The sequence below is a fragment of the Protopterus annectens genome, chromosome 7.part0 (genome assembly GCF_019279795.1).
Source record: "Protopterus annectens isolate FY-2018-M chromosome 7.part0, PAN1.0, whole genome shotgun sequence".
Taxonomy (NCBI): Eukaryota; Metazoa; Chordata; order Ceratodontiformes; family Protopteridae; genus Protopterus; species Protopterus annectens.
In genome coordinates, this window is record NC_056739.1 from 450,959,246 (window position 1) to 450,986,679 (window position 27,434).

At 42.2% G+C, this 27,434-nt stretch overlaps 1 protein-coding gene across 1 annotated transcript in view; it reads left to right on the forward strand.

Annotated features, from left to right (window-relative positions):
* The window catches only part of NEURL4 (neuralized E3 ubiquitin protein ligase 4), a 1,403,612-nt gene that overhangs the window by 415,274 nt on the left and 960,904 nt on the right, over window positions 1-27,434 (forward strand). The window contains exon 13 of the mRNA XM_044076219.1: window positions 2,424-2,500. Within this exon, the coding sequence (XP_043932154.1) occupies window positions 2,424-2,500 (77 nt within the window). The remainder of the gene's footprint in view (window positions 1-2,423; window positions 2,501-27,434) is intronic.

Here is a 27,434-nt window from a genome sequence, read left to right on the forward strand (position 1 = left end):
ACCCACAGCCTTCTGCATCAAAAGCAAGTATGCTGCCTGTTGTGCTATGAATGTTGCTTTCCGATTGTGTAGCAAAAACAGTGACAACCATTTGCTAAACAAAACAGCTGCATATTGAAAATAGACTTAGTATGAGCAGCAGTAAACTCTTCTTCCCTTGAAGCTCACACCTTAAAATGTTCTGAAGCTTACAGTTCTTTGAAAATGCATTGAAACTCATTTTATTGAAAATGCACTTTGAGAAGTCTGATAGTTGGTATAGATAGATATATATAGATAGATATGGGCCTTAGCTGTGTAGCTGTGAAGTATCCCTTCAAATGAGGCGGTCGTAAACCACTTTGTTCTGTGGGGGGGATCAACTTATTCCCACTTAACTCTTGCCCTCTTCCCTTATCAAATAAGTTCCTTCAGCTGTTTATTGTCATCCACAACTTGTCATCCGGTTGGTAAAAATGCTACTGACCTGTGAATAAAACTGAAGGGACTAAACATTTTCACTGCTTGTAGCTTACATCCATAATCAAAAGTTTCCATTTTCATAGTTTTTGAATTCTCATTTGTTTAGTTTGTCCCCACACGTTATTTGCCATAAAATAATTATTTTTAATCTATACACCTAAATACATCATCTTATTGTGCTGCCATAAAAATGGGTTTTGCTAAACCTGTTCATGTGAGAGTACATGGCATGCTACTGTAGCCTTTGAATTTATCAAATAGAAAATATTGACTGCAAATAAAGCTAGCTTTTGTTTATTACTATATCAGTAATCTCCTTGAATTTGTGTCTCCCTTATTTTCTTTGGCAGTGACTCTAAATGTAATGCAAATAAAGGGGAAAGAGAACTTTTTTGCCTAGTTTCTCCGTTTAAACACAACTCGTCAGAGATGAACCATCCCACCTTAATTCTTGCCTCCAACCCTTCATGTAGCCTCCTAACTAGCCCTATTGCCCTGCAACAAAATCTCATCTGACTCTATCATACGCTTTTCTGTACATCAAGACCCACCAACAATAAAAGCATTTTCTAGCATCCTGCTTCCCTGTGGATCATCATTGCTCTCTTAATGTTTTTAAATGATTTCTTCCCCTCCACAAAATTACATTGATCCATGTCTGTCAATTTTGTCAACACCTTTGTCTTTTTGTTAACTAGCATAGACATAAACCCTTTATGTTCACTGTGTAAAGTTGAAATGGATCTGTTTGAAGCTGGGTCTGAAGGGTCTTGCCCTATTTGAGAAAAACAGTCACAATATATTAGCTAGGGATGTGTATGGCCGTGCCAAGCAATACTGGTTGCATTCATGCATTATGTGCAGAAATGTGCCCACTCACAGGGTAAGGCATATCAAGTCCTTGCATTCTGAGTTCTTCAGCTGGCAGGGGGATTGGTAGAACCAAAATAAATTAAATCCCACATGGCTGCCTGGATAATAGTTGCACCATGACCATCTTTTGTCCTGGTGTTGTAATGCAAATGTACATAGCCACTCGGGGTGCTAGATGGCTGGCTGGCTGACTGGCAGGCACAAGGTTGTGAAGAGAAAGAGTTAAAAAAATCCTGTAATCTTTCTGCAGTCTCCTGTCTATGTTATGAAATATGATGCAAGCTAATCAGGTTCTTCATGGTAACTAGGTTTTTGTAGGTGATTCTGTATTGATCTGAGAACAAGAACGTGAGAGGTCCCATAAAATGTTAAAATGGCAACAACTTTCTGGACCAGTTGAAGTTGGCACATACTGCCTCTAGGCAGCCCTGAGTATAGGGAGATTAATTATTCAAGATAACACATGACTCCACCACTTAAGGGTTACCTTTTGGAATAAAGTATATAGTCTTGGAAGAGTTCCTTAACAAGTGGACCTGAAAGGCTTGCTCATTATTAAACAATCCCAGGTTTTTCCATTTTAGAAGCCAAAAGTTAAATTTGATTGCATGGCCGTCTGTTGGACTGTAGGCACTGACCACTTTTTCTTTAATGAGGTAGTCACATCATTAGTTAAGAACTGAGCACAATGGCTTATCTGATAGGGCTGTACAGTGGTAGACTTCTGTAGTCTGTGTCTGTTTTATATGGGTGCTTTGTCTCCTTCATACGATAATAGTGTAATGTGTCCTTTATTTTGTGATGGAGATGATTCCATAATTGGTCCTTCATGTTTTGATTAGCTTGTGGCTTGCTCATGCTTCAAAACAGTAGTTTTGTTTATGACCTGAACAGCAACTTGAGAGTTTTCCATCAGCCACCAGGGGAATGGAACCCTTGAATGTCGCCCAAGTTCATGACAACTTACAAAACAAGATCCTGATATTTCCTGTTCATTTTTTTTTAAACATTCTTCACAGAATTGTATAATATGTATGGTAATAGCTTCATTGACAGCATAAATGTCTGTCTTTTTCTCCTTTCCACAGGGCTCTCAGAGATGGAGAGTTGTTTGAGATTGTCATTCAGAAAATGGTGGATCGGTGGTCAGGGTCAATTGAGGCAGGTGAGTTTATCCGAGATATACACTGGATATAAAAAGTGTACACACCCCTGTTAAAATGCCAGGCTTTTGTGATGTAAAAAAAATGAGACCACAATAAATCATTTTAAAACTTTTCCCACCGTTAATGTGACCTATGACCTGTCAATTCAATTCAAAAATAAACAATTCTGTTAGGGGATAAAATATAAAAAATAAAAAATGTACAATAAGCTGGTTGCATAAGTGTGCAGACCCTTAACCTAATAAGCACCTTTTGATTTAATTACAGCATTTAGTCTTCTTGGATACACACCTGCCATCATTTAAAAAGACTCTGATTAACTCCAAATAAAATTCAGCTGTCCTAGAAGGATTTTCCTAGAAGGATTTTCCTGACATTTACTCAGTTGCCTGCTACAGCAAAAGCCATGGTTTACAGAGAGCTTTCAAAGCAGCAAAGGGATCTCATTGTTGAAAGGTATTAGGGGTCAGAACGGAGAGATGAAAAGTCAGCAAGGGGTCCGAATGGAGAGATGAAAAGTCAGCAAGCAAAGGAGAGTATGGTGCTGAAATTTAATTCATCCTCATGTCTTGGTGAGTACCTTCATGAGGTGGGCCCTGTTTTCACAAAATCTCACCAAGGTGACGCTGATATATAGACTGTATTTATATAGCATATATCATGTACAAAAGTAGGTCAAAAACTAAAAAAGATAGCTGGGTGCACAAGACCCAAGATAAAAAAGTGCCCAATCCTGGTAGGCGTACTGGTGCCAGGACTGGAAAAGATGACAGTGGAGAATCCTCAAAATACGGAAGCATTCCTACAATGGGGGGCCAGGCCCAGGGGGAGGATGGGCCCCCTGTGTTGTAGAAGGAAGTAGCAGTCCACAAAAACTGATAGGCCAATGAAGAGCCATAAAGATGATAAAAGTGAACTATTGAGGATAAGAAAGAAATTTATTGTTACTTTTATGCAAAAAGCCTAGAATTTCCAGACAAAAGATGTACAAAAAGATTGAGAGAAATTAGAGAAAAGAAAAATACTTCCCCAAGAAAAACTGTCAGAAGCCTCAAATGAAAATTTGTGTTCATTAATGCAACAAATTTGTGAAAAACAGTATATGGATCAAGAAACCTTTATCTGTTTGGAAAAAGAAGCATCTGAGGAAGTGCTAAAATATAAACAACAACACCAAGAGATATTTGAAAAGTATAAAAAAGAAATGTGGACATGGGAAATAGAGAGATTTGATATGGTGCAATATTTATGCAAAGGAGAAAGTCAAATTAGTCAATGTAAAGAAGGCAGCCCCAAAGATATTTGACGAAAAATACAGGCAAAGGCATCTGGATATGGAAAAATTTCACACAAAAAAATATCACAAAGATGGAACGTAGAAAAGAAGATCAGTAAAGTAGACGTTAAAAAAATAGAAGTTGAAGTTATGGAGTGCCTGCAAAGTGAAGGATTTGATGTAGAAGGTCTAACACAGGTTACAGCACAGCAGGATGGAGCGAGTCCCCAAAGCATGTAGAAACAGGATGATCAGGAAACATCTGAAGAAGAAATATGGACCTGGGAAAGAAAAAGAGATTTAATATTGTGTAATATTTATGCAAAGGAGAAAGTAAAGCAATACAAAAAGAACAGCACCAAAGATATTTGATGAGAAATACAGACAAAGGAATCCAGACATGGAAAACTTTACAATACTTAAGATAAGAAGACAAAGAGGAAAAGTAGAAAATGATATTAATAATAGAGAAGTTAAAGAAATAGAACTGAGGTTATGGAACCTGCAAAGTGAAGGATTTAGTGTAGAAAATCTATTTCAGAAAGCAGTACAACAGGATAGAGTGATAGATATCCAAATTAAGGGAAAACCAGTGGAACAGGAAGCAGTTGGTCAGGTACCATATGAAGATAATTTGGAGCTTTCCACAACAAATCAGTATCAATGTTCACTTGAAGCTAGACAGCAAGGGAAGGAACAGGAAACTCTGCAGTCAATATTGAGGAGTGATAGGCCAGTGAGTTCCCATATGATAGAGCAATGGGTGGCACAGGGTGAAATTGATGAGACCTTTGTCACAGGAAGATGCTATAGAACCTTCTATAGAATACCCGCAGGAATTGGAAAACAAGGGATGTGCCCTCAGTTTGGAAGAAAATGAGCTAAGAGAAGAATTGCTTGATTTAATAGACCAAGGCAGATATATCAGGATCATTGAAAGAAATAGACTGCAGAAGATTAATAAAACCCAAAAAGTCAGAAGTTTGATAAAACAAATGAACACAGTAATTAGGGCTGTTCATAGAGATCCATGCCATATAACAGAAGTAATCAGGATATATTACTATATAGCTAAATTAATAACTGATAAAGTTCTACCACAAGAACACAGGGTAGTGAGGGAAAGGAAGGGGAGAAATTGAATAACATCATGGAAATATCGATAAAGAAAATTATAAGGCAATTAAGACAAGAAGTGTCACTGTTAGAAGACTATAGAAGAGGGAATAGATCAACAAAAATACTAAGAAAGATAGATGAGATAAAAGCAATGTGCAATATTAAAACAGACCAGGATCCATCATGCACTATCCCAAATAAACCAAAAATTTCAGCACAGTCAGAAAAACGTAGAAGATACGAAGATAAATATAAAGGAAAAGTACAAAATAAGCAATTTATTGATGACCCAAAAAGGTTTTATAGAGAACTGGGAAATAACGTAAAAGGAATTGAAAGACTGCCAAAAAAGAAGAAATAGATACATTTTGGAGAAGCATCTGTGAAGATCGTGTGGAACATAAAGATCCTAAATGGATAGAAGAAGTAAAAGAAAGAATAAGAAGTTTAAAGGTACAGGATATGAAATGGGATGAAGTAACAGCTAGAGAGATTAAAACAAAATTAAGAAAAGCCTCTAATTGGAAAACCCCAGGCCCAGATGCAGTACCTAACTTCTGGTTAAAAGTATTAAAATTTTTGCACGAAGATTTAGCCATGAGTAAGAACTGTTTATATGCGCACCCAGAACAGACACCAGCCTGGCTCTCAACAGGCAAAATGATGCTCCTACTTGAGTGCACCTGCAAGCTACCCTAAAAATTATAGACCAGTAACTTGCCTTCCGACGACGTATAAACTATACATGGGAATTTATGCAGACGGAGTTTATAGTTATTTAGAAGAAAACTCAATTATGGCAGTAGAACAAAAGAGCAATAAAAGAAAACCATGTGGAGCAAAGGATCATTTGTTGTTAAAGTCATAGTGGAGAACTGTAAAAAGGGGAAGAATCTAAGTATGACATGGATTGACTACAAAAAAGCATTTGATAGTATCCCTCACTCGTGGATAAGAGTGCTTAAAAATGTATAAGATACACCCCACACAGATCGACTACATTACAGTGACCATGAAACAGTGGCAGACTACTTTGCAATTAAGCCATGATAAAGGACAAATTGTCATCCCAGGGATAAAAATTCAAAGGGGGATATTTCAGGGTGACTGTCACTGTTGCTATTCTGCCTTGCCCTTATCCCATTAAGCTGTTTACTCAACAGCTTAGGCCATTGCTATAATCTGGCTCCTTGAAAACAACAAAGTGTAAAGACTTCTCACCTTCTCTTTGTTGATGATTTAAAACTGTATAGCTCATCAGATGAGGAACTGAAAGCACAGCTGCAAGTTGTCAAAACTTTTCCAGATATAAGAATGCCATTTGGTCTTGATAAATGTACAAAAGCAACCTTTAAAACATGAAAACTGCAATGCCAGGAAAACATCAGTTTGGGACAAGAATGTGATATAAAAGAACTTTGAGCAATACGGAGTGTATAAATATTTGGAAATTGATGAAGGATCAACAATAAAACATGAACAAATGTAAATAAAACTTAGTAAGGAATACTTTGGAAGACTTAAAACAGCACTGACATCTAGGAACAAAGTTCAAGCTATAAACCAATTTGCTCTTCCTGCCCTAACTTACAGTTTTGGAGTGACTGCCTGACACCAAAACGTGTTGGATAGATTAGATAGGAAAACAAGAAGGATGCTTCATGCGCAACAAGTGATTTATAAATATTAGTGCATACCAAGATTATATATTCCCCATTCCGAAGAAGGGATGGGCCTCCTTGAAATTGATTATATGTGTAGATCTGCAATCGTGGAACGCCACACATTCTGCTGACCTCACAAGACCCAAAATAGTGAAAGTTTTGAAACACGAGGAGAATAAATCTAAGATGACTTCTCTACTTAATCTAGTAAAAGCTTATCGGCATCAAGCAGGAATGGAAATCAAACCAGAAGTAAATAAAAATCAGGCAGCAACTGAATGTGCCAAAAAACAAAAGAAAGAATATAAGTTGATTGATCAGATGAGAAGGCAAGAAATGTGGAAAAAGTATAAATATAGTTGCAAGTATAGAAAACTTCTTGAAGAACCTCATGTTGATCAGGAACGAACACAGGAATGGTTAAGGACAGGCAAATTCAAACCGAAAGATGAAAAGTTAACATTGGCAGCCCAAGACAGTGGGCTTGCATACACGTTGGTTTATAAAGTCCATTGAAGATGTGGGAGAAACAGACAAATGTAGGTTTTGTAAAACCAAATTGGAAACGGTTGCATACCTTGTTGCTGGCTGCGACATATTAATGCCAGAAGGACTGTATACTGAAAGGCATAATGTGGCAAGACTGTTGCACTGGGGATTGTGCAAATATTATGGCAATGAAGTGGCCGAAAAACACTGGAAACATGAGCCACAAAGCATCATAGAAAATGAAGACTTCTACATCACATGGGATCATCCATTACCAACAGTTCAAAAGATAGATGCTAGAAAACTGGATACAGTGGTCCAAGAAAAGAAGACAATAGTAGCCTTGATCATTGAAATTGCCACACCCAGTGACTACTGTCTTGTCGAGAGAGGCACAAAGTCATAAAATATCAGGATCTGCAGGCAGAAATGATAGCAATGTGGAAGAAAGATACCCAGACAGTTCTTATAGTAGTAGAAGCAACAGGTGTTATAAAAAAGAATTTACAGTCATATTTAGATATGTTACTAATACATTTAAGTCCATACGAACTGCAGAAGGAGTCATTACTGGGCACATTGTGGGTGCTGCGAAGAGCGCTACTGGCTGACATCAGAGATTGAAACAATACTAATTTCATGAACTTTAATCGTACTTTGACTTAGGAATGGGGTCCATTCCCATCATGATATTAGAAACCCAAAAGACTTGGAGAAATAAAAAAAAAATAAATAAAGGGCAGGAGAAGGGTACAAAACAATTTCCACAACATTAGATATATGGAACACAGTGAAGACAGTCATCAAAAAGTGGAGAAAGTATGGGACAACAGTGACTTTGCAAAGAACTGGATGTCCCTCCAAAACTGATGAAAAGACAAGATGAAAACTGGTCAGGGAGGCTGGCAAGAGACCTACAGCAACACTGAAGAAGCTTCAGGAATTTCTGGCAAGTACTGGCTGTGTAATACATGTGACAACAATCTCCTGTATTTTCCATATGTCTGGACTATAAGGTAGGGTTACAAGATGGAAGCCTTTTCTTACACAGAAAAGCATCCAGGCCCGGCTAAAATTTGCAAAACAATATATCAGGTCTCTCAAAAGCATTTGGGAAAATGTGTTATGGTCTGATGAGACCAAGGTTGAACTTTTTGGCCAGAATTCCAAAAGGTACGTTTGGCGCAAAAACAACACTTCGCATCAGCAAAAGAACACCATCCCCCACGGTGAATCATGGTGGTGGCAGTATAATGCCTTGGGGTTGCTTTTCTTCAGCTGGAACTGGGGCTTTAGTCAAGGTGGAGGAAATTATGAACAGTTCTAAATACCAGTCACTTTTGGCCCAAAACCTTCAGGCGTCTGCTAGAAAGCTGAAGATGAAGAGGAATTTCATCTTTCAACATGGCAATGACCCCAAGCATGCATCCAAATCTACAAAAGAATGGTTTCACCAGAAGAAAATTTAAGTTTTGGAATGGCCCAGCCAGAGCCCAGACTAAATCCAATAGAAAATCTATGGGGTGACTTGAAGAGGGCTGTACACAAGAGATGCCCTCGCAATCTGACAGATTTCAACTGCTTTTGCAAGGAAGAGTGGGCAAATATTGCCAAGTCAAGATGTGCAATGCTGATAGACTCATACCCAAGAAGACTTCTTCTTCTTCTTTCGGCTTTTCCCGGTTAGGGGTCGCCACAGCGGATCACCTGTCCGCTCATGATTGGCAGTGGAATTTTACAGTGTCGAGTTGCCAGCCCGGCGCCCAACCTTCCACAGAAACACTCACACCTAGGGCCAATTTAGTGTGTCCAGTCCACCTACAGCATGTCTTTGGGATGTGGGAGGAAACCGGAGCACCCGGAGGAAACCCACGCAGCCACAGGGAGGACATGCAGACTCCGGACAGAAGGCACCCCAGCTGAGGATTGAACCGGAGAACCTCTTGCTGTGAGGCAGCAACGCTAACCACTGCACCACCGTGGCCACCCATACCCAAGAAGACTAAATGCTGTAATTAAATCAAAGGGTGTTTCAACAAAGTATTAGTTTAAGGGTTTGCACAGTTATAAAACCAACTTCTTGGACGTTTTTATTTTTTATATTTTTTCCCCTAACAGATTTGTTTGTTTCTCAATTGAATTGTACAGGTTATAAGTGACATTAAAAGTGGGAAAAGTTTTGAAATAATTTATTGTGGTCTCATTTTTTATATCACAAAAACCTGGCATTTTAACAGGGGTGTGTACACTTTTTATATCCACTGTACATGGTTCTGCTCACTGAATCTGTTTCACCTTAAAGTTTGAGAGTGGGAATGGGTGCATTCAGTTTCTCCAACTAAGTCATGTTTTTGCTGACTTGTACTTTTGATATTTTGGTATGCTTTCCATTAATTGTTAGTTATAGTAAAATATGAAAAGATTTTCAACTCTGATTGTTTGATAGCCATACACTGAAGGATATAGCTCATGGTTAAACATGTAAACATTATAATGAATACTCATTTCTTTTGCATGAAATGTATACCCAAACATGAATATAATGTCATTGCCTTTGTGCTGGTGAAATTGAACTTTCTTGGATAATGTGTATAAAAATAAAGATATATTCCAAATTTCAGCAGTAGTCATTGTAGGGCTTGTTTAAGCAGTCCCGGCATATAATGGTAGATCTGATGATGTAAGATTATATTCTATCCTCAAATGTTGGGTTCGGATCTGACTTGGCTGTTACTAAAGCTCATGGTAACCAAAAAAGCTCTCAAGCTTCTCAGTTACCCATAATGCCCAATCCCATACATACATCAGGTCTCATTTGCCGTTTTTTTTTGCAAAAAGACGTGGTCAGCCTTAGCTCTCGAGTTTCCTTAAAAGTAAGTGTAGTTTTTTTTTTTTTCCTTAAACCTCTCGTATAGAGTTTATATATACACTTCCATTGCCCTTTTACATGGTTGTAATTAATCCATTTTCCTTTTTTTCAGTCAATCACGCTAGTGTAGTTCTCATTACCATTGCTGCTAGTCTCTCGTTTTCCTTCCTTTAGCTTTTATTTAAAAAAAAATTTTTTTCTTGTTCTATCTTACTGTTTTTTTCCCTTTAGTTGCCGGCATATCTGAGAAAGGACCTACTGGTTTTAAAAGTGTCTGAAATTTTGGCACAGATTGCCTCTTTCAAATGCTCATACTCTTTGTATTTACTGTTTGGGCCATCAGCATCTTCAGGAGGAATGTTCAGTTTCTAAGAATTTCAATCTCAGGGCTCTTTTTTTGGTAAGGTACTGATCCAAGTCATCTTCACTTTTCCCATCTCGTTAGTCCAAGAGTTTGACTGAGGAAGATGTAGGCAGAATGATGAGGATGTTTCTCTTGGAGCAGATTCAGATGGGTGTTTTACTGGCTCCTTACTCCACCACCACTACTTGCTCCTTCTCTGATCCATCTGGTTGCTTCAGAGTCCTTGGATCCAAAGGTAACTTTATCTTCGGATCCGAAGCTAACTCTGAGTGCACCGGCTTTGACATCTGAGGATCTGGATAACTGTCAGAACTGAAGCTTCTTTGTTGGGTCCCAGGCGTTGCAGTTGTTTTAAGCTGTCTCTCCACCTTGGTGCTTAGGCACTGTATAGCTCAGCTTTGGCTTCCTCCTTGAGGAGATTGCTTATGGGGTGGAGGAACACAGCAGTCCAGAAGCCTGCCTTCTTGGGGCTGAGGTCTTCTTCTCTCCAGAAGGGACTGCCTTCGAAGTGGTGAGAGTATTTTCTGCTCCGACAGAAAGGATGGATCCATCCCCCTTGGATCTTCAATCTAGTTTCCAGATGTCTCTGCACTTGGAGCCACATCATGCTACACCACAAGGGCAGCCGGTTCGAGTCCCCCAGACCACCCGGCAGGGTTTCATGATCTCTTCCAACACTTCACCAGAGCATCCCACTGAGGAAGTCCCTAGGAAGAGAAAGTGCAAGAGGAGTCACTTGAACTCTCCACAGGAGTCTGTCACCGAGGATACTGATTTTGATGAGGGAGAGGGGTCCCCATGATCACCTCTGGAAGACATCTCATTTGGAGACATCCTTGAAATCCTGAAGCAGAGAGGTGGTTGGACCTCCACCAACCCTTCACTGGAGGAATCAGTATTTCTGGAAGCCTTTGAAGCTGGCCCATCTACCTACTGGGTTACTCCACCCACTGACATCCCATTGATTTGGTCTCTCAGAGGGCATGGAAGGAGCCTGACTCAGTTGAGCCAGTCTTTAAGAGGCTATATTGGATTCTGGCTCCACAGGTCAGGAATGAATTTTGGAGTAAGGAGGTGCCAATGGATGCCATGGTCATGGCAGGGGCCACCAAGAAGGAACTTCCTAAACAAAGTTCTTGTGTTATCCCCTTAACAAGGAGTTTAGGGTGATGGACAGGTTTGGGAAGTGTGTCTATGGGTCAGCAACCTTTGATCTTAGGACGCTGAACTGTTCGGCACATTTTACTAGGTTACAAAGGGACTTGATAAAGGAACTTTCAAAAGCCCTTTCAGGGACCGTTACTGCTGAGGCTGACTCGTATGTGGTATCTCAGGTGGCTACCCTCCAGTCCACTTTGAATTCATCCATAAGGTTTTTTTCCCTGCAGCCATAGGTGCCTTGAGGAGGCATGCCTGAATGGACTTATGTGATTTTGCTGAGCCTTTCATGTCCTCATTCATCAATGTACCCTTTGACAACAGTTCGTTGTTTGGCACAAAAGTGAAGGACACATCCAAGTGTGAGAAGGATGGAAAGACCCTCTCTGCAGAGGGAGTATGTTTTTCGATCCCTCAAAGATCCTTTTCTAGAAATCAACAAGGTGGTTGGAAAATGTGGTTTAGGAAGTCCCAGGGTCCTTTCCAGGCTCAAGTGGAGAAAGATCCCCTAGGAGCAGAGGGGAGAACTCTAATGGACAAACGCCATCCTCATGGCAGAGGAGGCCTGAAAAATCAAGGGTCCAGAGACACTTTCTCTGATAGACCCTCTCAGTGCTCCTGAAAGGAGGTCCGATTGTCCCCCCGTGGAGGCAATCAGGGGAAAACTGTCCGTGCACCAGAGAGCCTGGCGAAATATAACAAGAGATGCTTGGGTGCAGAGGATTATGACCAGAGGCTATATTAATTCCCTTTGCCCTTTTATCCCCATCTGCATGCAAAATTCCCGATGTTCCACCGAGTCAGAGGAAAGCAGCAGCAGCACTCAAAATACAAAAGCCGCTAGAAAAAAAGTTTAATCCAGGAGGTCCCACCAGACCAGATAGAATCCGGAACTTACTCGAGATTCTTTTTAGTGCCAAAGAAAACAGAAATGGAGGTTAATTTTGAATCTCAGCACTTTGAACAAATCAGGTCATACTACTACGTTTCGGATGGTCACAATTCAGTCCATTCTACCTTTCCTAGAGGATAGCTGGGCATGCTCAACAGACCTTCAGGATGCGTACTATCATATAAAAATGAACAGACAATCCAGAAGGTATTTACGCTTCTATAGGGTCATAGGAGGTTACTAGGGTAATGGCCCTAGGGCCTTTACAGTCCTAGCCATGCAGAAAAACCCAAGTACCCTTATTGACTATATTTAGACGGTTGTTGTAAGCAGAGCAATTGCGTGATCACTCCCCGGATTGAATTTGCAGTCACCCATTCAGTTGTCAGGGCTACACTTGAATAGGGTCATTGAAGAGCTCTTAGTGGGAGCTGATTCCAGAGGAGTGGTAATCGCTCCAGCATGTTTTGTTAATGTCACAGGCTAGGTTGACATCCCTGGAGTGAGTTATTCTTGTCCCATTTGATTTTCGAATGTGCAGCAATTCCATTAGGTCAGGGTCCGAGGTTGCTCTGTAGACCAGGCACAGGTCACCTTTCAGCAGCCTGTATGATACAGACTACAGTGACAGGGCTTTCAGTCTATCCATGTATGTCATGTTTTGGAGGCCCTGGATTCTCTTGGTAAGAAACCTCTGTGGTCTTTCTGTTTGCTGCAGGCTTCTGGTGAGGTACATACAGAAGGGAGCATTTAACTCTGTTAGTTGTCTAATAAGGGTCAAGTACAGGGAAGCTATAACCTCCCTGGTCTTGGATGCAATGCAGATGTTCTTCGTGTTTCACTGTTGCAGTCATCACATTTGGGTTATCTGCTTGCAGTAGCCCTCAGTCAGCCTGATTATCAAAGTCTTGGGTCCTGCATCGGTTGCTGTCTCATCTTCATGACGCCAGGTAGTCAGGGGTATAAAACATGCAACCGACACCATTACATCAGTCTTTCTTGCCGTGCGGTACCCAAAGCAGAAGCAGCTTGCAAGTGCCGGTCGGCCGACTCCTGAAATTTTCATTTTCGAGTTTCAGAACCGAAGTCAGGGGAATTAGCTCAAATGGTAGAGTGCTTGCTTAGCATGCGAGAGGTAGCGGGATCGATGCCCCCATGAAAAAAAAATCCAGAGCTGGCTTTGCCACTGCAGTCTTGCAGGGCCTTATAGCTGGTCCTAATGCTATCTAAATGCCTCCTCCCATCCTTAGCTTTGGGAATCTACCCAAATGTGATGACTGCAACAGTGAAACACGAAGAACATAGTGCAGATGTTCTTCATCTCACATTGCTGCAGTCCTGACACTTGGGTAGTCCGCTGTCCCAGTCGGCCCGAATACCAAAGTATAAGGCTGACGTCGGTCAAGGCGCATTAGTCTGACGTCAGGACGTCAGGGTACAAATGCGCATGACCGACGTCATTTCCTCAGTCTTTTTTGCCGCATGGTCCGATGCAGAAGCAGTTTTGCAAGTGCAGGTTGGCGTTCTGAGATTTTCAAGTCGGAGTTTCAGACCGAATCCAAGTTGGCTAAGTACCCGTTGGGGAATATTTTGTTTTTCTTGCCTCAGTATTGTACGGATGTCAGAAAAAGTGAATAACTGTATTTCTTGTGGGAAACAGATACCTCATAGGGATTACCATACCTTGTGTATACCTTGCTTAGGGCCTGAGCACGGCGTTGTTGGCTGTCGCTCTTGTGCTAGATTTAACAAGCGCACTATAAAGAGAAGATTAGATTGTGCCAGGTTAGTTTTGGGAGGCGGTGTAATTATAAAATGCCGCCGGATGCTCCGGCGCTTCGTCAAAAAAGCGCAAGGACAAAACAGCAAAGCCTAGGCTGGAAGAACCGTCCGTCGGACGTCGGTTCTTTAGAGGGCTCGGTGGAGCCTGAGGTTCAGCCAGAAATTTCTTTGGAATCCCAGGGAGAGACTTTATTACTGCAAGATGTGACCTCTCAGGAGGTAGGCCAGGCGGAAGGGGCTTCTCAGGTAACTGTTCTTCCCTCCCTTCCTAAGGTGGTTAGGCCCTCCCCTGCTGTTTCCAAGGCTTCTCCCAGGGGCAGGCCAGGTTTTGTTTCAGGTGTTACCCCTAGTTCTTCAGGGTCTATACCTAAGAAGCATATGCTTAAGATGGCAGAAGATTTGATTACAATGATTAGAGGTTCTATGCCCCCTCCTGATAAGAGGCCTAGGGTGGAACCTGAGCTTGGGAGTTTTGAGCAGTGTTCGATGCTTCTGAGTCTTGGCTGAAGACTTGCAGGAGTATTCCCCTTATTCTGATTCTGATGTAGATGATTCTACTCCTTCTGCTTCTCCTCCTGAGGATTTTTCATTTTCAGAGACTCTTCATTCCATGAGGGAGCATTTTAAATGGGAAGGTCAGGATTTCTCTGATTCCAGGAAAAGGCTTAGGGAATTATTGTTTCTTCCCCAGCATAGGCCTTTAGCTATACCTCCTGTTCTAGATGTGGTGGAGGATGTTTTTGCAGAGGCTTCTCTGAACCCTGATTCTTTGCCTCCTGCTCCAGTTAAACCGGATAGATATTATAGGGTGCCTGAAGCTCATAAGTATCTTTTAAGAGTCCTAGGGCAGACCCAGAAACTGTTTCAGGGGCCTAAAGGTGTTAAGGCTTCTGTTGTTAAAATCCTGTTCCTCCGGATAAAGAGGCAAGGGCTTTGGATAGATGGGGAAAGAAAGTGTATACTTCTTCCACTTTGGCCATGAGAGCTTTGAATTGCCAGTTTCACATGTTGAAATACCAAAATTATCTCCTTTCACAATTAAAGTCTAAGGTAGATGCTTTGGCTGAAGGTATTGAGTGTAAAGAGTTGCAGGATTTAGTTCATGTTTCTGAACAGGTGGGTAAGCATTCTTTGCAATGTGGTTTTTATGCTGTGCAGGCCTCTTAGGGTGGCTGCCACTGGTTCGGTTCTTCGCAGGCACGCCTGGCTGAGGGATCAGAATTTAGCTGAGCATGTGAAGACAAGGATTTTAGATGCTCCTTTACAATCTGATGTGTTGTTTGGTTCGCCTGTGGAAGCAGTTCTAAAGAAAATGGAAGACAAGGCTAAGTCTATGCAGACTGTTAAAGATTTTTGCAGGTTCAGCCTCCAAGTTTAGTAGAAATTGGCCTACCAAGGGGTGGACATATCCTGCTTATGATTCCCAGTCTAGGGGTAGGTCTAGACGTGGTAGGGGCAGAGCTCAAGGTTCTTTTAGGCCTAGAACAGGGAGTTCACCTGCTCAGTCTTCTGGTGAGGGCAGGGGTCAGTCCTTTCGTAAACAGACCCAATGACCTGCCTTTTCAGCTGCCAGAATCTTCTCGTGGCAGCACCTTTGGGAGGAAGGTTGGCACTTTTCAAAGAAAACTGGAGTTTAATTACCCAAGACAGATGGGTATTGGATATCATTCACCACGGTTACAGGTTTTATTTCCATACCTTGCCTCCTTTCAAAGGCATGCCAGACATTCCTCCTCAACAAAGAAAGAGGCTCACAGGCAAATTTCTCTGTTACTCCAAATAGGGGCCATTCAGCCGGTTCCTGTGCCAGAAAGGGGCCTAGGATTTTATTCTCGCCTGTTCCTAGTACCAAAAAGGGGAACACGTGGAGACCAATTTTGGATCTGTCTATCCTCAACACTTATCTGGACATTCCCAAGTTCAAAATGTTGGCGTTACAACAGCTTTTACCTCTGCTGGGCAAAGATCACTGGATGGTAACTTTGGATCTCAAGGAAGCTTACCTTCATGTTCCTATCAGACTAATTTGCAGGAAGTATCTGCGTTTTGAGCTGGGAATTCTCATTATCAGTTCTCTGCATTGCCCTTTGGCTTATCTACTGCGCCCAGAGTATTCACAAAGGTTCTGGCTCCAGTGATAGCTTTCTTCAGGCTAAAAGGAATACAAATCTATCCTTATTTGGACGATTGCCTACTTCTGGCTCAAGGAAGGGACGTGCTTCTTCAGCATTTGGAATATGTGATAGCAGTGCTAAGATGCCTAGGGTATTCTGTGAACGAAATAAAGTCCAGTCTAGTACCCTCTCAAGACATGTGCTTTCTGGGTGTGAGACTGAATACAGCAACCCAGATGGCCTTTTTAACCCCGGACAAACAAAAGAATCTTTCTCTTTACTTCCATCAACTATCTCATCAGTCCGGGCTGACTGCAAGGACAGTCCTTCAAGCCTTAGGGTTCATGGCATCTTGTATTCTGGTACTTCCCAATGCCAAACTGCATATGAGGAAGCTACAATGGTATCTCAAAAATGTATGGACACAGCACTGCCAGGATTTGGACACTGTCATTCAAATAATACCTTGCATTCAAAAGGAATTTTGTGGTGGGCTCAGGAATGTCACCTAAACAAGGGACTCTCTGTGACCCGGCCAGAGGCGAGTCAGATTCTAACGACAGATGCCTCAGACACAGCTTGGGAGCTCATCTGAATGGAAAGTGGATACAAGACAAGTGGCCTGCCAGACTGCAGCATCTACATATCAACATGAAGGAGATGTTAGCAGTCCAGTTTGCATTACTGGCTTTCAAGGATTTACTTCTTCCAGGGCAGGTGTTGATTCTAACAGACAACACAACTGTCATGTGGTACATCAACAAACAAGGGAAACACATTCTTATCCTCTATGCAGGCAAGCAATGATTTTGTGGGAGACTGCTAAGCTTACAACTGAATCTTCAAGCAAGGTTTCTGCCAGGAGCACAGAACTCCTTAGCAGATGTGTTAAGCAGGCAAATCATGGATCCCCACGAGTGGAAACTGGATCTTCATGTATTTCAGACATTGACAGTGTCCTGGGGAACTCCAGACATAGATCTGTTCGCTTCTCCACTAAACCACCAGCTGCCAAAGTTTTGCACAAAAGGTTTCATCACACAGCCTGGAAAGTGGATGCTCTTTCTTTCAGTTGGAAAAATCTTCATGTGTATGCCTTTCCACCTCTGCCTCTCCTCCCAAAGGTACTCCTAAAGGTCAGACAAGACAAGCCAAGGATGATTTTGATAGCTCCAGATTGGCCTCGGCAGCACTGGTACCCATTGCTGAGGAGTCTGGTAAGGAAGCCTCCATGGCCCTTACCTTTGATTCCACACCTATTGTCTCAGAAGGACGGGCATCTACTCAATGTCAAGCTTCACTCTCTTCATCTAACAGCCTGGCATATTCTGTTTTGAACCATAGCAGGTCTCAGCTTCCTCAACAAGTTTTGAATGTGATTATGGAAGCCAGAAGGCCTAGTACAAGGAAAGTGTACGCAGGAAAATGGAAGAGATTTTTATTTTGGTGTACAGCAAAGGATTTGGATGTTTCGAGCCAAATTTGAGTGTGGCTCTTCAATATCTTACTGAGTTATTGGACAAAGGTTTGTCTTTCTCTTCCATTAAGATTCATGCTGCAGCAATTTCAGCTCACTATGATTGTGACCCACCATTGTTTTCTCATCCTTTGTTCAAGCAATTTCTTAGAGGGGCAAAGAATATAAGACCCCACGTAGAGCTCCTACTCCTGCTTGGGACCTCAATTTTGTGTTGGAGAAACTCACTCTACAACCTTTTGAGCCTGCAGCTACTGCTGAATTGAAATATTTGTCATGGAAGACTGCTTTTTTGTTAGCCATTACCTCTGAAAGAAGGGTGTCTGAATTGCAGGCCCTTATGGCGGTTGAGCCTTTCCTGATTTTTCATAAGGATAGGGTATCTTACGTACTAATCCTTCCTTTATGCCTAAAGTGGTTTCTAGTGTGGCTTTAAACCAAACTATTCATTTGCCTGCCTTTTATGCAAATCCCAAAATAAAGGGGAAAAGATTTTGCACACTTTAGATGTACACAGGCAATTACGTTATTATTTAAGCAGGACTAAGGATTTTAGGCAGTCTCAGCAGTTGTTTGTTTCTTTTGCTTTGAGTTCTCAGGGTAAGCCTGTGTCAAAACAAACTATTTCTAAGTGGATTGGGTTTTGCATTACTTTCTGTTACTCCCATCATGGCAAGGAGATTCCAGCTGGGATTAGGCCTCATTCCACTAGGGCTACTGCCACTTCTACAGCATTTCTAAGGGGGGTGGCAACTAAAGATATTTTGGAGGCAGCTACTTGGAGTTCAGTGCATACCTTCTCTAAGCATTACCACCTTCCTCTCTACTCTAAATCTAGGGCTGGTTTTGCCACTGCTGTTTTACAGGGCATGTTGTCAGCTCCTGCTTCTTTGTGATTTGCCATCCTCCCTTACCTCTGCTTTGGGATTCTACCCAAGTGTCAGGACTGCAGCAATGTGAGATGAAGAACATAGTACAGTTTTGTACCTACCATAAATGTAGATGTTCAAGATCCACATTGCTGCAGTCCACTTCCTCCCTCCTTCCCCTCTGTGTGTAGGAGTGGTTGTGTGGGTAGGTTTGTACCTTTTTGACTTTGTATATATTGTACATATATTTGGTACAGGGGTGTTTGGTGTGTTGTTGTTTTTGGTTTGGCCTTATCTTTTAGGGTCTTCTGACATCTGGGGCAAGAAAAGACTGAGGAAATGACGTCGGTCATGCGCATTTGTACCCTGACGTCCTGACGTCAGACTAATGCGCCTTGACCGACGTCAGCCTTATACTTTGGTATTCGGGCCGACTGGGACAGCGGACTACCCAAGTGTCAGGACTGCAGCAATGTGGATCTTCGAACATCTACATTTATGGTAGGTACAAAACTGTACTTTGTGTACACTTACCATAAATGTAGATGTTCGAGTGTATTCACTGTTGCAGTCCTGGTTACCCTCCCTCCAGCCCCCTGACTTCTTTTGGTTATACCTTTACTCTCCTTGCTTTTTGCTGTATTTGCTTTTTTGTTGGAAGTGTAACCTTGTGTGTGTAGATATATATATATATATATATATCTATATCTGTATATGTATATACATATATATATATATATATGTATATATGTATATATATATATATATATTTAATTGCTTCCCATTGGGGGGCACCTGACATCTGGGGCAAGAAAAACTGATGTAATGGCATCGACTGCATGTTTTGTACCCCTGACTACCTGACGTCATGGAAGATGAGACAGCAACCGATGCAGGACCCAGGACTTTCATAATTAGGCCAACTGAGGGCTACTGCAAGCAGATAACCCAAATGTGATGACTGCAACAGTGAATACACTCGAACATCTACATTTATGGTAAGTGTACACAACTGTACTTTATTTATGAGATGCGCAATGTAGAGTGATTTTCTTACCACTATGGACACATGGTGATTGAAGTTTAGATTACTGTCAATCTATGTTCCCAAGTCTCGCACCACTGAGTTTGAGCTTAGAGGGGTGCTATCTCTGTCATAATTTGCAGGGGCTGTTCCTTTGCCAAAGGGGATAATGAGGCATTTTTTGCATTAAGTTTTAGTTTGTGAGTTTTTTCCACCAGTCATTTGTCTGCGTCAGCCATTTTTGTAAAGTGCTACCATCATTTGGGGAGTCTGTGATTGCACCCAGTTTACAGCCATCTGCAAACTTGGTAAGCCACAGGCCATCTACCTTCGCCTAGACTTCAGAGAAATAGATTCCAAACAGTAGAGGGCCGAAAATAGATCCTTGCTGTACCCTCACTGGTAGCTGGCTTACTGGTGGAGGTAGATTCCAGTAGACCAGTTACTAGGTCCAACTGGGATCCAGTCACTATCAGTTCAGAGCACTGCCCTTTGGCCTCACCACAGTCTCCAGCGTGTTTACCACATGCAATGCAGTGGTAGCAGCTCATTTGAGACTCCAGGGATTCCGTGTGTTTCCATATTTAGAAAACTGACTCATTACTGCCCCGACCAGGCATGTACTAATAAGAGCAGAGATCAGGTACTTCAGACTTGTTCTCATCGGGGGTAACCATAAATTACGATAAGTTTCAGGTGCAACCAACACAGACCATAGAATTCATAGGAGCAGTCTTCAAAACAATATCAGTGACAGCTTCTCTTCCTCTGTCTCTCAAGAGTACAGGCTATCCAGATTCCAAGTCAGGAAAATAATTCACAGTACCAAAATTTCAGTAGGATTGATCCTTCAAGCCTTGAGGCCAGTGTCGGCTAGTTCCTCTGGCAGGATTTCATATGAGAATTCTTCAGTGGATACTAGCAACACAGTGGTTGATTCTTTACCAGTACATGTCATAACAAATAAGAATCAGTCAGGCATGCAAGAGATACCTCTGATGGTGGATTCACTCAGATCAAGTTCTGCAACACCGTCCTTTCATTCTACCTCAGCCCAAGTCCATAGTGGCCACAGATGCTTCCCAAATTGGGGGGGGGGGCAATTTCTGGGGAGAGCAGTCCAAAGCAGTCTCATCCAACCACTTTCTCATAGCAGTGCACATTCTGTGGAAGTCCAGTGTGATAGCAGACAAATTGAGCAGGTCCATTCTTCTACCTCATGAGTTTTCTGTCAACATGAAAGTGGCAGAAATGATCTTCCATCAGTGGGCCAGCCTTCCTGCGATCTTTTTGCTTCTCCCCAAACAACAAATGCAGCAGCTACTTTGCCGTAATTCCCTCTCAGGGGGAATTGCCGAGGGATGTTCTATTTTATGATTGCCCCCCCCCCCCCCCCAGTCTACTTTATGCTTACTCGCCAATTCCCCTGATTCTGAAATTTCTGCAGAAAGCTGTCAGGTTGAAGAGCAAAGTCATCATCATTACATCTTACTGGCCTCGTTAGATTTAGTTCCCCGTCCTGTGGCCTCATCTACTTTGCCAACTTTGGATTCCGGATCTGACTCCAGACCTCCTGTCACATAAGACAGATATGGTTCATCCGGATATCTTAAACCTCAAGCCAACAGTGTGGTTTTTCCAATTCTGTTAATAGCCAGATAACAGATGCTGTCTTCCCCTGTCCATCATATTCTTTTTGTCTTTCCATTAGCCATCTACATGAAAGCTTCACAAAAGTAAGTGGAAAAGGTTTGTTTGCTGGGCACAACAAAAACACATTGATTCCTTTTCGGCTCCAATACGTAGCATACTTGAATTTTTGGCATTAATCTTTAATGAGGGGCCTAGCTCCTCTACCATTAAAATGCAGTTAGCAACAATATATAATTTTCATATTGGGTTTGAAAATTCTGATGTGGCCTTTCTAAACTTTGTAAAGCATTCTTGAGAGGCACTCTCCTATTGAGACCCCTGTATAAAGATCATACTTCACTGTGGGATTTGAACTTGGTACTGCAGGCCTTAACTTATTCCCCCTTTGAACCAGCAGCTAAATGTAATCTTAAGTTCCTGACCTGGAAAACTATCTTTCTAGTGACCATTACCTCTGCCAGAAAAATGTCAGAACTTCAAGCATCATCATGAAAACCTCCCTACTTGATCTTTTATAAGGATAGAGTTACATTATGTACTAGTGCAATATGTCTTTCCTTTGTGTCAGAATCCAGTATCAATCAGTCCATTAATTTGCCAGTATTCTTTCCTAAATTTGTAAACAGAGGTGAATGTACGTTGCATTTATTGAATGTTCACAGACACTTAAGTTTTTACTTGCATAGGACAAAAGAAGTCAGGAAGACAGATCAATTATTCGCCTCCTTTGCAGATTTGAAATTGGGCAAACCAGTTACAAAAGTAACTCTAGCCAGATGGCTGATGGATTGTATTTCTTTTTTTATAACAAGTTGGGTCTAACCGTACCTAAACCTGTAAGAGCCCATTCAACTAGGTCCATGGCAACTTCTTCAGTGTTTCTGTTCTGGGCTTCCATGGACGACATATGTGAGGCTGTGACCTGGGACAGTCCTCATACCTTTATCACTCATTACAAACTGGATTTGGTCTTGAGGGGTAGAGCAGCCTTTGGCTCATCTGTGTTCAGGAATATCCTTCCTTAGAGTCCACCCAAGATTTGAGGTAGCTGAGGACTCTGTCCCAACAGTTGAGGATAGAATGAAAATTGACAACATCAGATAAAGACATTATGTACTCACCATAAAGTTCCATCTGGGTTGTCCATTTTCCTTCTTCATCAACTTCTTGCCCAACAACTCCCCAACCCTTATCACAACAGACGTCTGGAAGAATGAGATATTTAAGGACACCACTGTCCTTAATGTTTAGCTCCAGATGTACTTCTTCTGTATGATTTATACATGTTTATATATTCATATGCATGCACATTAGCAGGTATTATTTTATGCAAATCAGCTAAGATCTGAGGTATGTTAGGGGTTTGTGCATTATGGGTAAGGAAGAAGAGAGCTTTTTTTGTTATCACGAGCTTTAGTAACGGCCGAATCGGATCCGAGGTTCGGATCCAAACCCAGCGGTTGAGGAACAATGAAAATGAAAAACGCAGATGGAAAGTTATGGTGAGTACACGACTTCTTTTTTGCTTGCATGACACATTTTCACTGTTTCCCTTTATCAGATTACAGTACTGCCTCATAAAAAAGGAATTGACTGGAGTCTATTAGGTTTTACTAATTGGGGTAGGGTACTCCCTTTTTTCAAGACGTCTGGCTTGGATTTGATGGCATGGATAATTGCAGAACAAGCTCAAACCTTCCCTTTGATAGTAAGGTTTTTGAGAAGGTTATGTATGCAGATTTGGACCCATACTTGAGTGCTAATCAGGCTTTTGTCCCATTTCATTCTGGTCTTCAGTGCAGATATAGTACAGAGACTGCCTGGTTAGAGACTTCAGCAATCTGCTTGTGCCTAGAGGTAATTATAATTATTTCACTTTGGTCCTCTTAGAACTCTGTACAATATTTTGCTATGGTAGATCATGAGATTCTGCAATACCAATTAAATATTTACTGTGGCATCTCTACTGTAGTATGAAGTGGTTTACCTCCTACCTTTCTGGATTTATTCAGGTTAGTTATGTTTGGAATTAACACCTCTTTTCCCTTCTCCCAGACATGTGGATTACCACAAGTTTCGATTCTGAGTCTGTTATTGTTCACTACATGTATACTGCCACTTGAAGCTGTCATTCAAAGCATAGGGTTAAATCTTTATTGTTATCCCGATGACATGCAGCTGTACCCCCTTTCCTCAAAGTTCAATATCTGCCCTAAACAAATTTGCTTCAGACTTGGACTGTATCCACAGCTGGAGTGTTGATAATCAAAATCCAGTACCTTCAAGATGATTGCTGTGGCCATTGGCACCTCTGTTTCTAATTCTTCTGCTCTGATTTTTTAATTGGATTTTACCTACAGTAATGACAAGCTGAAATTCATGTTTATGGCATGTAAATTGGGCATGATATTTGTTTCCTGATTCATCCTCAGAGACCAGGTGTCTGCCGTTATGTCATCATTTTGTCATCTGAGGAATATCTCCTTACTTTACTACCTTATTCCTTTAACATATTTACCTTTGGTAGTGCACACTTTAGTCTCTTCATGGACTTCTGTAATGCCCTATATCTGCGTCAGCCAGACTCTGAGCTTTACCATCTCCAGTTGCTGCAGGATTCTGCAATTCCGCTCTTTACTAGGGTACGTTATGCTGGTATTGCAGATTCTACACTGACTGCCAGTCTGATCCCTTATGACTTAGAAAGTTCTTGTCTTATACAGATTGTGTCCTCCTAGATTAGTGCCCCCCACCAAGACCTATGTTGGCACTGTCAAAAAAAAATCCTTCAGTTCCTATAAGAGTATTCTGAAGTTGATGTAGACTGCTTGATGTAGAGATTTCTGAGGACTCTGATGGAGGTGGGAGTCATTCTTACCCTTTCCACTCTGAAGGCAGTTGGATCCAATCACCCTGATTGCAGTTCCTTTACAGGTCCATGCTTCTGTATCTTTGGATTCATTCTTCTTTTCTGGGCCTGTGTCCTCAGTGCAGACTTCCCTTATAGCTTTGGCATCTAGGTTTCCTGATCTGACTCTTTCAGCTCCAGTTTTGTCAATGCTGATGAAGCTGTGGAGACTGGCTAGTGATGTTGATGCTGGCCTTGGATCCATTGGGTTTGCCTCCACTGCTTATGTTGGGATCAACGGCCTTAGGCTTCTCGGCTCCAGACCCCTCACTGGAGCTGTCCAGTCCTTTGAGTATGGAACTTCCTCTTGTCTTCGTTACTGGTACTCAGAAGGGGAGGCTGTATCTATTGAGTTGAGCAAGGTTTTTGGATCATTCTATGATTGGAGCACATTGCCAAGTGTTAGGGAGGATGATTGTTTCACTTACTAGAACTTTCATGCAGGGCCTTTGTGGAACAGATCCACCCACAGACTCCTTTCTTGTCTTGCCTCCACCTTCTCTTCAAGTGTCCAGTGGTCAGAGCCAAGCCGTAGTTCTCAATCCCACTGATTCTCAGTAGATTTGGTCCTCTGAAGAGTCAGACAAAGCTATCCCTGACATATCAAAAAAGTGGATGTGTAAAAGGAAGCATCTGGAAGTCCCTTTGGAGTCTTCCACCTCAGATTCTGACTTGGAGGATCGAGAGAGTTCCCAGCTGTCTCTTCTAGTGAACATCTCATTTGGCAATATCTTGGAACGTATGCACTAGATTTAGCCCATAAACCGCCCTTTCAGGATGAGACAGTTCATATTGAGGCTTGTGATGCGCTCCATCTACATCCTGGGTGGTACCTCTGACTGACAAACTTGCAGACCTGGTGCCCCGGCTGTCACAATAGGACCCATACAACTGTGAGGCAGTTTCTCAGAAGCCTGACAGAATACTTTGACCACTGAAAGACAACCAACTTTGAGTGGCCTTAGGTCATCTGATACCTTAGGCAAAAGGGCTCCACGGCGCCCCCTACCACACCACCCAGTGCCCCCATCCTGGTCTACCTGCATCAAATAAGTACTGGAAAAGTGCCCCTACTAGAGCGGCACCCTAAGCAGCTGCCTAGTTGGCCTATGCCTAAGGCCGGCTATGGTCCAGGGTGATGGACAGGTTAGGGAAATGGGTGTATGCTTCAGGCACCCTTGCACTGAAGTCTTTGAACTATGCTATTCATATGAATAGATTCCAGAGAGATCTGGCACAACATGCCTTGTCTGCTGTGAAGAATCTACTTACCACTGAGACCATTAAGCAACTGGAGTCGACCTGTTCTACTTTGTCAAATATAAACAGCCCCTTCATGCATCTTATCAAAGTAGGCCAGGCATTGTAATGAAACACCACATATGGCTGCATCTGTTTGACTTTACAAACAGCTTTAAGGTGTTATTCACAAATGCTTCTTTTGATGCGTCATCTCTCTCTGGTCCGTCAGTGAAAGAAAGAATGTGGAAGCATAAGCAGGGTGGCAAGTCTGCTGTTGGAGTCAAGTTTGAGACTCCTCAGAGAGCGTATGGTGGGAACCAAAAAGCGCCTTGTTCACCCTGGTTCCAGAAGTCTGGACACTAACAGTTCGACTTACTTCTGACAAGGGCAGCTATAGTAGAAGGGATCTGCAAAACCAGGGATACTGTCTCTGGAGACAATTGAGACACATCTTTCCCTCCATATGACAGGCCATCACACAGTACAAGTAGATTAATTATCCTAGCCCACCATCAGGTAAAAAGAGATCAAAAGAGAGGTTCTCTTTGTATTAGAAAAAAAGAGCCATCTTAGAGGTCCGACCAGACCAGATAGGGTTGGGGTTTTATTCGAGATTCTTTTTGGTTCCCAAGAAAACTCAGGAACCCTGCCAAGTTTTGGACCCAAGTCTTCTAAACAGATTAGCTCGCAGAACACACAAGTGGTCACTCTGCCATCAATTGTACTCCATATCAGTTCAGAGTCCTGCCATTTTGTATCACCACAGCCCCCAGAGTGTTCCCCAAATGTATGGCCATCAGAGCAGCTCATCTATGAATCTTAGTATTCAGGATCTTCCTGTACCTGGATGATTGACTCCTTGCTGCTCCTCAGTGAGTCCCTGATTCAAGCCAAGAATTACTTTCTCAACCTTTCCTCCTTCCCGGGGATATTAGAAAACCGTCGGAAATTAAATCCGATAACTTCCAAAACCATCTTGTTCATAGGATGCAGTTTGGATATCATAAAGTGCATAATCTCACCGTCTGCGGTGGTGGTGCTGCAGTAGCGTTGTCGCCTTATAGCAAGACGTCCCGTTCGATTCTCAGCTAGAGCGTCTTCTGTGTGGAGGCGTACGTGAATGGGGCGTGCCTTCATTGAAGGTTGTGCATCAGGGCTGGTAACCCGGTATGTAAAAATCCACTACCAATCATTAGTGGACCGGAGTTCCGCTGTGGCGACCCTTAACCGGAAAAAGCTGAAAGACACAAACAGTGCATAATCTCACCTCCACAGGAAAGAGTCTGGTCTCTGAAAGCAACAATATGGCCTCCTCTTCTCAGTCCTACTGATCCTGCAGCTCTGATCTTGAGGGTGCTGAATCTCATGGCCTCCTCTATTTTACTGGTTCATTTTGTACATTTTTATATGTGAATTCTGTAGTGGTATTTACTAGCTCAATAGTTTCAACGTCAACACCCTCTATCCAAGACAGTCATCATCAGAATCTTGAAGATCCCATCTGAGATGGTGGCTTGGCTCACCTCTGATATCCACAGAGAAACCATTTGTGACACTAACCCCAGTAGCTCTAGTCATAGAAGCATCCTCCCGTGGCTCGGGGGGGGGGGGGAGCATTATGAAAGGAGATTATTCCAAGTTCAGTGGTTCAAGTTAGATGCCAGCTTTCATATAAGTATCTTAGAGTTGAGAGCAGTCTTCCTTGTGTTGCACAAACATCAGAATCAATTTCTCCAAGGTGTGATCTCCATCCAAACAAGCAATATGACTGCAGTTTGTTACATCAGCAAGCAAGGAGGAACCATATTGTACCTGTTATGTCAGGAAGCAGTAAGAGTATGGCAGTGGGTGATAATCTCAAACTACTTTCTTGTTGCAACAGACATCCCCGGAGTTTCCAGCTATCTAGTGGAGAGGCTCAGCACGTCTATCCTCACAATCCATTAGTGGCCCCTCAATCCAGCTCAAGCCAGTCAGATTTTTCATCTTTGGGGCTTCCCTTGATGTGATCACTTCTCCCCAGAACACCAAAT